This window comes from Theropithecus gelada, chromosome 1 (assembly GCF_003255815.1).
Source record: "Theropithecus gelada isolate Dixy chromosome 1, Tgel_1.0, whole genome shotgun sequence".
Classification (NCBI taxonomy): domain Eukaryota; kingdom Metazoa; phylum Chordata; class Mammalia; order Primates; family Cercopithecidae; genus Theropithecus; species Theropithecus gelada.
The window spans coordinates 15,449,134-15,460,885 of NC_037668.1; the positions used below are offsets into that span (position 1 = coordinate 15,449,134).

An 11,752-nucleotide genomic window follows, 5' to 3' on the forward strand; every position below is an offset into this window, starting at 1 on the left:
TTAGCCCTGGAAGACAACACATATCTTCAAAGGACTCTCAGAGGTCATCTCATATCTTCCCCTAACTTTCCTTGTTGATAAAAATGGCAGTTCATCCCTCACCACTTAATATGTGGAGGGTTGCAGGCCTAAAGAAATTCAGTGAGTTGACCAAAGCCCAGAGTGGTGATGAAACCAATACCTAAGAGTGGGGTTTCTCACTCCCCTTTTCCATCACACATATATATACTGAAAAGACATGAAGTTACTAAGATGTGTCCTGGAGGCTCTGAGGCAGATCTGCTGTAGGAGGGATCAGCAGAGGCTTCCCTAGTCAGGGCATTCTCTGGGCGTTCAGCCCTTCCCTCCACTGGGCTCCAGCGCTGTAGAGAGGATGGGATTTTTACCTATTAGTGCAGCGAGAAAAGATACCCAGGTGGCAGGAAGTTTAAGCCTCACCTGGAACTTACATTGAAAGCCACTTGGTATAAAGGATCATGGTTTGGAGACAATTCTATTCCTGCCAGCATTGACACTGTGTCTGCAAATCCCTCAGCTATTCTGAGTCTCCGTTTTCTCCCTGTGAGATGGAGATCATAAAATCCGCCTCATCCTTAGGATTATTCTCCTGAGGCTACAATAAGGCCTGAGGCTTTGTACACTGGAAGAAACGTGTATTAATAGAAACTTCTGTCCCACCCCATCCCCCAACTCGTCGATCCCCTCCGGAGCATAAAACTTTTCCCAGCATCTGACCTGCCCAGGCCACCCTAGCACCTAGGAGCGTGAATTCCTGATGAGAGTTCTGGGTGGCGCGCCCTCCGGGCTCCCGCTCTCGTTTTTGTTTTTGGTCAGGAAAGGCGATGCTCTAGAGGCTGGCGATCTCCGGTCTTCACGAATCCGCACGTCTCTCCATTATCACCGCGCCCGCCCACTGGGCCCCGGGGCGGCCGGCGACCGGGTCTCTTGGGCTCCGCGTGTCGCCCGAGCCGCCGCGGAGCGAGGGTCCCTGCCCCCTGGGAAGCGGTCTCCGGCCGCTTGGAGGCCGCCTTCTTCCCCCTCCGTGAGTCAGAAACAAAGGCGGGGGGGCGGGGGGAGCGCCCGAGCTGCGGCTCCGCGATTCGCCCTTTATTCTGAACTCGCAACGTCAGCGGCCCGCGGATGGAGCTGCGGGGCGCGGGCTGGGCCGCCCACAGCGCACCGGGCCGGGGGAGCGGCCGCGCTGGGCCGGGCCGGCGGGTGGCGGGGGCGCGCTCGGGGACCCGGGCCGCGTGGGCGCCGGGATGGAGGGCGCCGAGGGGCGGGGAGCGGGCGTGCGTGTGTGTGCGAGTGCGAACGCGAGGGAGGCCGGCCTTGAGTGAAACCGGAGCTACAAAGAAGGGGAGAGTCCGGGAGCGGGAGGGCGCGAGGGAGGAGCAGCGGCGGCGCCGGGGCAGCTCCGACGCCCTCCCGCGGGGAAGGAGCCCCCGCGGAGCCGCCGAGGCCCCGACGCGGGGCCGCCCCTCGGCCCGCAGCCCCGCGCTCGCGCCCGCTGGGAATGATGAAGAAGAACAATTCCGCCAAACGGGTGAGTGCGCCCGCCCGCCCTGCGGCCGCCGCCGCCTCCGCGCTCCGACGACCCCGGCCCCGTCGGCGCCGCGGCAGCCTGAGAGACACCCGCCCCGGCCGCTCCCCCGCCCCGGCGGCCAGGTCCCCTTGGCCTGGGCCTCGGGCCGGGGCTCTGGGCCCCGCGAGGCGCCGGCGGGGGCTTTTGTTTGTTTACTCGCCTCAGGGGGATTCAACTTGGCTGAGTTTCCCCGCGACCCGCACCTCCCCCGCCCCTGGGCGCCCGGCGGGCGTTTGCCTCGCGCTCCGCCGTGGCGAGGAGACAATGGGAGAGAAAACCAAAGAAACGCCGTTAGTCCCCGCGCGGCGAGCACGGGGTGGCGGGGACGCAGGGCCTGGAGGGAGCCCGGGAGCCCCTCCGCGCCCGGCCGGCGCCCCTGCCACTCGCAGCCCCGGTTGTTTATTCGGGAGCAGGGGAGGGGAACGGGGGGAGTTCCTTGGAGTGAAAACCCTTCCGAAGTGGGAGCGAACCTGGGGCGCCGCCCCCGGCCGCAGCCTTCGGAGGAGATGGGGCCGCTGAGGCGGTCGTGAGAGACGGATGGAGAGGAAGCCGCGGCTGGAATCTCCTAACCGCCCGCTTCTCATCTTGTCCTGGGGCAGGGGCCTCAGGATGGAAATCAGCAGCCTGCACCGCCCGAGAAGGTCGGCTGGGTCCGGAAATTCTGCGGGAAAGGGATTTTCAGGGAGATTTGGAAAAACCGCTATGTGGTGCTGAAAGGGGACCAGCTCTACATCTCTGAGAAGGAGGTGGGTGCTTCTTGCCTCTAACTCTCCGTTTTCTCATACCCCCCACTTTGTCACTCCACAAGGGCTCGCCTAGCTTACTCCACCCTCGTTTTGTTCCAAAGGCAAGTTCAGTGGTCTCCTGACTCTCTACCCCCATCTCATCTGCAGAGAAAGGTCACCCTTTAGTGAGAAGACCCGAGTGAGAATTAGAAGTTGAGCTGGCCGCTTACTCAGTGTTTTTTTGTTTGCAAATACCTTTCTAACAATGATAAGCCCCTCCCAAGATGCCCCACAAGTCCTGAGTGTCCCTTGCTGCCTCCCACCCTAACCGGCCTCCTGAATATAGGATTTATTTTATTTGTTATTTCTGCTGAAACAGTTTAGCCTATTCGCCACCCCTTTCTGTCCCCCGACCCTACCCCAGCCAGCCTCCCCTTTCCTGTCTGTGGCAGGAGCGTGCACAGGTCCTGTCCGTGGCGCATCCTCCCTGAATCACAGAAAATACACACGCACCCCCACCGTCTGACCCCTGTGACCTCGGGTCTGTGAGTGGCAGTTATTTTCGTTGAAGGCAGTGTCCCTAACCAGTATGCTCTCTGTTCCCCACCCCCACCCCATTTAAAAAAGGCAAGGAACCCATTTTCTCCCCACTTCCTGCCCACCCCCCCACCATTTGTATCAGAAGGGAGAAGAATGGAGTTAAGAACCCCTGTATGTCTTTGGATACCTTTGGCTGTGTATTTAACCATGAAAACCAGTCTACACTGTGTCAAAACCTGAGCTATGATAATTGAATCCAGACCCATCTCCCTTTTTTCCCTAAGTCTTGGGGTCAATAACGTGTACTCATGTTGAGAAATCAGAATTGCCCCTCCAGTGGTTAGAAGTCACTCCATTCCCTGCCTCTGACTGTCAGTATAGCCTGGGAGACTGTCCTGTGTACCAGTTAGAGTGGCTCTTCCTCTCGCCCTCACAGGAGGGATTCTGTGTTCCCTCACTGTGTTCCCAGAGCTAACTGGGAAGCCCTCCCTGAGTTCTAACCTCTTCTACTTTCTGCAGTAGACACCCTTATTCAGTAGATTATATTTAGGTAAATAAAACCTTTTATGGTATTGAAACAGATACACACACACCCTGAGACAAAGTACTCATCTAGAAGAACATCTACTGAGGCATCTAGGGAAGAACTAAGCTGTGCCACAGCCAAAGAGATCCCTCTTAAGGGTATTGAAACCTAACTGTTTACACAAAGCTAGGAAGTTGGTGATGGAAAGTCTTAGGAGTGAGGTGAAGGCACTTTTCTTGGTCTGTCACCCAGGCTGGAATGCAGTGGTTCAATCACAGCTCACTGCAACCTCCACCTCCAGGGCTCAAGTGATCCGCCCATCTCATCCTCCGAGTAGCTGGGACTACAGGTGGGTGCCACCATGTCTGGCTAGGTTTTGTATTTTTTGTAGAGACAGTGTTTCGCATTGTTGACCAGGCTGCTCTCAAACTCCTGGCCTCAAGTGGTCCACCAGCCTCAGCCTCCCAAAGTACTGGGATTACAGATGTGAGCCACCATGCCCGGCCAGGAGGATTTATTTTTAAGAGTTACCGCTGCCCAATCACAAATCCTCCAGAAAGTTTTCTCCACAACTTTCCGGCTTTCTAATTTAAAAAAAAAAAAAAAAAAAAGCAAGTGTCAAAGTGTATCTCCTGTCTTCCCCGAACTTCTTAATTGCAGGAAACTCTAGTTACCAATCAGGGAGAACTTCCTACAAGTCAGGGAAAACATAATAGTGAAAGGGTAAGAGGAATAAGACATCCATTGCTTGTTTGTATTTGCCCAAAGAGCAGAGTCTGGGGGCAAAAGCATAGTTGATCCTTGCTTGTGAGGAAGAGGTACAGAGACAGGGGAAAGGATGGAATGACCTCAGCCTAGGATGTCTGGTGTCCTATGAGTCAGGACCATCTGACTGGTCACGGAGCCAGCTGTCTCCTGCTGGGAAGGGCACAGGAAAGAGGGACTAGACATATTGATACTATGCTTTTTTAGAGCCAGTTTCCATGCTACAGTGGGCCTGGTTAAAAAGTGAAATTGACAGAGGACTCTGGGCTTTATTCTGCCCACTTGCAAAAAGCTCCAGGGCCAATAGAGTCAAGACAGGGTGTTTTGTTTTGTTTTTTAGAGACGGTCTCACTGTGTCTCCCACGCTGGAATGCAGTGTCACAGTTGTAACTCTCTGCTTTCTTGACCTCCTGGGCTCAAGCAATCCTTCCACCTCAGCCTCCCGAGTAGCTGGGACTACAGGCATGCACCACCACACCCAGCTATTTTTTTTTTTTTATTTTTTGTAGACATGGGGTCTCACTATGTTGCCCAGGCTGGTCTCAAATTCCTGGCTTCAAGTGATCCTTCTGCCTCAACCTCCTGAAATTCTGGGATTATAGGTGTGAGCCATAGTGCCTGGACAAGATTTTTTTTAAGGCAGAGTATAATCTATATCATGTGCTGTTAATGCAAGAAAAATTATAACCCTATCTCCCAGAATTTTCACTAGTCTTTTTTGTTATTTCCTCTCTTAAAGGCAGGGTCTCCCACAACCACCTCTGCCATAGAATTTCTTCTGTGTTCGATAGTAATCATTTTCTTCCTTCTCAGTCAAAGGGCATCCTCTCTCAAAGAGGGCTGGAGCACCTTATGGTCACAGGCTGGTGGGTAAGAACAGAAGCTAGACCTTAGACCTCATGGTCAAGGAAATTGGGTTTGGGGCAACTCTTTGGACAGGTGTGGGAAAAAATCCCTTTCTGTGGTCAAGGACAAAGAATCAGGGGAAAGGGAGGGTTAATTTGGAAGATGGGTAGTTATAAATGAGACTCTGGGAATTAGATAAGCGTGGAAAAAAAAACACAATACGGTGGAGAACAAGTCTGCTGGCTTTGTCCATCTTCCCAGGCACTGGAATATACTTGTGCTACTGCTTGCCTCACCCCATCTCCCACCCTCTCCACCCCCACTAAGGGCTAACCTCTGTCAGTGTCTTCTGCTCCCCAGAACTCCTTATCAGTCTGTATGCAAGCTAGAATAACTTCCTTTCCTTCCCTTCCCCTAAGGAAAACAGAGTAAGTTAACTCTCTTCCCCTGGCTACATTCACACACCCAGCATTTTCCTCTCCACGGTTTCTGGACTCTGCTGATAGTCTCAACTCTGGAGAAGGAGGGGCAGAGGAGGGATGATGCATCATCTTACATCCCTGCCCCGTGTTTCTGGGAATTGTTCTTGGACACCCCTTGCCAGCACCTTGTCCTACTTCTACCCGTAATCATTCAAGGCCTCTGGCCGCTTTCCAGCCTAAAGCCAGGGAACCTGGAAAGTGGGGGGCCCTGGAGGAGCCAAGCCTTGCTGAAACAAATGGAGGTAGATTATGAGCAGTCACTCGCTTGAATGGGGCCATGTGGTCATCTGTCCTCATCTGTCATCAGCCTCCAGGTCCAGCAGCAATTCAGAAGGATGGGCGGATGCAAGACTGTAGATGGTCTGGGTAATGGAAGGGAGAACCACTTCCCCACTTCCAGGTTTCCAGGAACCAGGAGGATAGATGAATTCACCTCCATGCACATGAGCCCCATTTCAGAGCTGGGGAAGTTGGGGACTCTTTTGAAAAATAATTTCAGTCAGGGTAGGTGGATGTCATCCAAGGAAGACATGAGGCTACTTTTATCTGTTTAGTTTTAATGAGACAAGTGCTGGTGCTTTTCATTTCTCATCCCAGGAAAACGTGACCAGCTTTTTCCTGAGGTGTTCCAACCCTGGGCTCAAGTCACAGAGGGTGAACAGACTGTGCAGTCTGGGCTTGTAACTAAGTCTCCTCTCTGTAACTTTGGTCTTTGCAAGCCAAACCAAATCCATAAGCCACTGCTTCAGAGTCCCAGAGTTGTAGGAACACCGCCTTAGGGGAAAGGAGAAAACATTGTGATCGGTTTCAAATGGACCTGCGAAGAAATATTTCTAGAGCCGCTTTGCAGTGCTCAGAAAAGGCTAGCTGGGGTTGGAGGATGTCACTAGGAATGCGGCCTCGATGAGATGTTCAGCAGGAGTGCTAAGAGCTAAATGTTACTTGAAGTTGCTAAAGGTAGAACCAGAGTGCAGGACAGAGACTACAGCAGGGAGGGCTAAGTTTAGATACGAGGGAGAGCTTCCTGCAATAAAGGGGACCCAGGCACTCAAACTAGAATAATGGCAAGAAGTCACAGAATACTTTTTTCCAAGTCTAAAGTATAGTCTTCAAGGGAAAGTCTAAGTGCATTCTTGCCTAGAGATAGGGGGATGAAAGAAATGGTTTTTCAGGTCTGGAGGAGTTAGTTTGGATTGTCACAGTACCTTAGAGGGAGGAGGAAAGGGTAGGAACTGTAATTGTAGTTTTCAGCTTCTCTGGACAAACTCAGCAAAGTGAACACAGGGGGCTGCCGTCCTGTGGTGGCGATGCTCCTGAAATGAACAAGGAAGATGAGTCTCTATAATTGTACATACCAGAGAAGGGAGCAAGGTGGGGTGGGAGAGCTATACTGCACATGTGCGAGTGGGGAGGCCAGAGACAGCCCCTCCTTCCCTCCAGACACCCTGATACTGGCCATGCCTTAATCTTCATTCTGTGGACCATCAAGGGCCATACAGGTCTGTCTTACTGAGGGTGATGGATCAACCATCTACCATGTCCCTTTAAGGACATGAGCCTTTTTAGAACATGTAAGTTGTGTCCTTAAGGAAGAGTGGGGCAATGGGTGAAGAGAGGCATAGTGGGACTCTGGAAATGGCAGCCTGGCTAAGGAGAGTGAAGAGAAGGGATTTAAACAGAAACACACCTGAGCATTCAAGACGTGGGGCTGCCCTAGCCTCCTCTTTGATGTGAGGCCTTTGTAGGCTTTGGGCAGGACGGCCCTCTCCTCTCCTGGCATGCCTCCCTCTCCTCAGGCTTCCCCTGCTTCCCAAGATGATCTAAACTAACAGTCTGGGTGGAGGGGCTAAATAATTTTATCCTCCTCACCTCACCCCAACCCTCCCCTAGGTAAAAGATGAGAAAAATATTCAAGAGGTATTTGACCTGAGTGACTATGAGAAGTGTGAAGAGCTCCGGAAGTCCAAGAGCAGGAGCAAGAAAAATCATAGCAAGTTTACTCTTGCCCACTCCAAACAGCCCGGTAACACGGTATGTTTCTCCTGCCACCTTGGCCGCTGGAACATGGACAGGGTTGGAGGGGGCAGGGGAGAACTCCTTCCCCTCAACTTCTCTCAGCAATCTTGGCTCAGAGGCCCTGGATTGCTCTCCTGCTGGCTTTTATCATTTCACCTGAGAATATTGTGGCCATTTCCTTCTTTCCAGGCAGGCCAGCCTTTAACCTGTTCAGCCACAAAGATCATCTCTCTATATATCTCTTTATTTTTCTCTGTCTTATACACACACATCCACACATGTGCATATTTACATCCCTTAGAAGAAAATCCCTGTCCTTGTACCCTGATAGGTGGTTGAAGTTCTAAATCTAATTCATCTTGTCGGAGGGAACCCAGGGAAGTTACTCCTGTCACATTCTATTTCTTCAAACATTGAAAGATTTGTATTTTAATACCTGTCCTTCATCAGACTTCCTCTGATTATCTCCAATACCATATTAATACTTAGTATCCTTCTTAGCTCTTCCTTGGTCGTTTCTAAAACAACCTCCTAGCTATGCATTTTGCAGGAATAGAAGCTGGGTTTCCTTAAGTTATGGATGACTCTGGAAGCAGAATATCTCTCCTTCCCGGAGCTGGGTCTAAGAAAGTGAGATTATAATCTCCCCTCACAGGCACCCAACCTGATCTTCCTGGCAGTGAGTCCAGAAGAGAAGGAATCGTGGATCAGTGCCCTCAACTCTGCCATCACCCGAGCCAAGAACCGTATCTTGGATGAGGTCAGGGGGCTCACTGTGGGGAGAGGGAGGGAGGCTGGGGCAGAGGGAGCAGCTGTGACCCACTGAAGGGGGAGGATTATGCAGGCCCCATTTACTCGCTCCCCCACCAGCTCTACTTCTTTACCTCCCTTTTAAAAACCTGATCTCTTTCTACCTTCTCTCCAAGTCTCTTCTGACACCTCCTCTTCCCCACTTCATGATGCGGGAGCCAGCCTTGCGTCAGCTTAAAGAGCCCCTTCGTGTCCAGTAAATCCCCTTGCCCATGGATTCATTCAGAAGCCGTGAATGGAATGGGCACGCGTTCAGGCCTCGGGATGCTGGGTTGGGACAAAGGTCACTGAAGAGCACTCATGACTCACAGTACATCTCTTCAGGTCACCGTTGAGGAGGACAGCTATCTTGCCCATCCCACTCGAGACAGGGCAAAAATCCAACATTCCCGCCGCCCCCCAACAAGGGGACACCTAATGGCTGTGGTATGTAAGACTGTAATAAACATTGCCAAAGGGCTGATTCTGTGTCAGTCCAGCTCAGACAGAACTGTATGCCACCAGAGGCATTTGTGGGAGGCCTCCCTGATGCCAAGATCAGAGGCGAGGGAAGTCCTTCCACCCCATGCCCCTGCCTGATCTAAATCAAAAGGATTTATTCAGCACCCATTAGGAGTTCAAAAGTCCTGGCTCCCAGTAATGTTACCCTCTTTTGGAGAAAATGAGTTATACCCACAGGAAAATGAAAACTAAGCTACTTTATGGTGACTGTCTTGATGGGTAACAGTATGTAGTAGTGCAGGCATTTGGAGGAGAACGGATGACAGTGAATCCCTGAAACATACAAAGTGCTGGTTTCTTTCATGCTTCTGAGCTCTTAAGTCTTTAGAGAGAGAGGAAGGCAGGTATAGTGCAGAGAACACAGGCTTTGGAGTCCAAACCTGAGTTGGAACCTCACTATAATCAGCTACCTGTGTGGTTCTCTGAAGTTGCATGTCTTCAGCTGTAAAATGAGGCAGTAATCATGCCTGCCTTGAAGGGCTGCTATGAGGAATGACTAAAGCAGCATATGTATAGCTACATATTTGGTATTGACTACTCATCACTTTTAGTATTCTGGAAATAAGAGAAAAAATTTTGTAAGGCAAGGGGGCTGAAGTGTGGGGCTCATAGGATGCAGATGGAGGAGGACAGTCATTGTGCCATGGGGAGCGTCCTCTGTGTGTCAGACCCAGTTTAATGCTGAGAGTCCACAATACTGAGGAAGAGGACGCCCCTCAGGAAGCTTGTGGTAGAATGGAGAATACAGGAAACAAGCAACAGAAAGTAAATCACAGAAAAAGAAACATTCAAGTCACTATCAAAGGAATAAGAAACAGCACATTCAGTAGGAGGGTTCAGTCAAGAGCAGAGGGCTTTGCCAGGCAGGGTTGCTCACACCTATAATCCCAGTACTTTGGGAGACTGAGACAGGTGAATCACTTGAGATCAGGAGTTTGAGACCAACCATGGCCAACGTGGTAAAACCCTGCCACTGCTAAAAATACAAAAAAAAAAAAGCCAGGCGTGGTGGTGCGTGCATGTAATCCCAGCTACTTGGGAGGCTGAGGTAGGAGAATCGCTTGAACCACAAGGTGGAGTTTGCAGTGAGCCAAGATTATGCCACTGCACTCCAGCCTGGACGACAGAGTAAGACTCTCTAAAAAAACTACTCATTCAGGGAAGGCTTGTAGAGGAAAATGACCACAGCTTGCATCTTTTAGGCAGTCATTCTGAAAATCCCTCCTGAAGACAGCTTTCCCCTCTCATTTCCCCCTTGCTCCACAGGCTTCCACGTCTACCTCGGATGGAATGCTGACCTTGGACCTGATCCAAGAGGAAGACCCTTCCCCTGAGGAACCAGCCTCTTGTGCTGAGAGCTTTCGGGTTGACCTGGACAAGTCTGTGGCCCAGCTGGCAGGGAGCCGGCGGAGAGCAGACTCAGACCGCATCCAGCCCTCCGCAGACCGGGCAAGCAGCCTCTCCCGACCTTGGGAAAAACCAGACAAAGGGGCCACGTACACCCCCCAGGCACCCAAGAAGTTGACACCCACAGAGAAGGGCCGCTGCGCCTCCCTGGAGGAGATCCTGTCTCAGCGGGACGCTGCCCCTGCCCGCACCCTCCAGCTCCAGGCTGAGGAACCCCCATCCCCTGCCCCCCCCGACCCGGGGCAGCTGTCCCGGATCCAGGACCTGGTAGCAAGGAAACTGGAGAAGACTCAGGAGCTTCTGGCAGAGGTTCAGGGACTGGGAGATGGGAAGCGAAAGGCCAAGGACCCCCCTCGGTCTCCGCCGGATTCTGAGTCAGAGCAGCTGCTGTTGGAGACGGAACGGCTGCTGGGAGAGGCGTCATCAAATTGGAACCAGGCAAAGAGGGTGCTGCAGGAGGTCAGGGAGCTGAGAGACCTGTACAGACAGATGGACCTGCAGACCCCCGACTCCCACCTCAGACAGACCACCCCGCACAGTCAGTACCGGAAGAGCCTGATGTGAGGGCAGGGTGGGGTCTGGAACTCGTTGGGTTGGACAGACTCTTATCTCCGTGTGGCTAGATAAAGCTTTTTTATTTACCTCAATCAAAAAAAGAAAACAAAAATGAGCTCATTGCTCTTGCTGATGCCTGACCCCACTACAACCCTTGTTTCCCCTCCTACTTTCCGTATCCCCTTCAGGTTTGAGGAAGTGACCCTGTAGCAGTAGTAGGAAGTTTTTACCCAGCCAGAGAGAGAGAAGGTGCAGAAAAGACATAGTCTGATCACTCCACACACCGCCTGCCCCCAAGACGGCACGGGGAGTCCACTGCTGCTCCCAAGGATACAGTGGGCTTCTAAGCTTAGAGCAGGAGGGGGACGAGGGCGTTTTCTATGTCCCACCCCAGGCAGGCAGTTTGAGGGTGAAGTTTCAGCTGCCCTACTCTGGTTGTAGGGATGTGGAGGCCATTGCCACCTGTCCGTGAAATTTATCCCAGCCCCGAGGAGGATTTGTGGAATTAAAATCTTCCCCAGCCAGACACTGGCTTCTCTTTCCTAGCAGTCTCTGGTTGAGATCCAGCTGCCTGGATTTTCTTACATGAGACATTTCTTCCCTTCATCTTCCATACCCTTCCCAACATTGACTCAAAGATCCAACTTTGTCGGGCGCAGTGGCTCATGCCTGTAATCCCAACACTTCGGGAGGCCAAAGTGGGTGGATCACCTGAGGTCAGGAGTTTGAGACCAGCCTGACCAACATGATGAAACCACGTCTCTACTGAAAATACAAAAAATTAGCCAGGCATGGTGGTGGGTGCCTGTAATCCCAGCTATGCGGGAGGCTGAGACAGGAGAATCACTTAAACGTGGGAGGCAGAGGTTGCAGCAAGCCAAGATCATGCCGTTGCACTCCAGCCTGGGCAACAAGCAAAACTCCACCTCAAAAAAAAAAAAAAAAGATCCAGCCTTGGGTGGATGAGACTAGTTTCATTATTTGATTCAGGGCC

At 52.0% G+C, this 11,752-nt stretch overlaps 1 protein-coding gene across 4 annotated transcripts; it reads left to right on the forward strand.

The window, feature by feature from the left end:
* The first annotated feature begins 523 nt into the window (after positions 1-523).
* On the forward strand, positions 524-11,284 carry PLEKHO1 (pleckstrin homology domain containing O1). 4 transcript variants are annotated; one of them, XM_025357542.1, is made up of 6 exons: positions 524-1,042; positions 2,185-2,331; positions 7,360-7,500; positions 8,141-8,245; positions 8,620-8,721; positions 10,063-11,284. In XM_025357542.1, exons 1-6 carry the CDS (start codon positions 776-778, stop codon positions 10,765-10,767), a joined length of 1,467 nt encoding a protein of 488 aa, XP_025213327.1. In that variant the 5' UTR covers positions 524-775; the 3' UTR covers positions 10,768-11,284. The 4 variants fall into 4 exon arrangements, with proteins under 4 accessions (XP_025213327.1, XP_025213335.1, XP_025213344.1 ...); XM_025357559.1 differs by lacking the exon at positions 524-1,042 and adding an exon at positions 1,145-1,546; XM_025357550.1 differs by lacking the exon at positions 8,620-8,721.
* Positions 11,285-11,752: the final 468 nt, after the last annotated feature.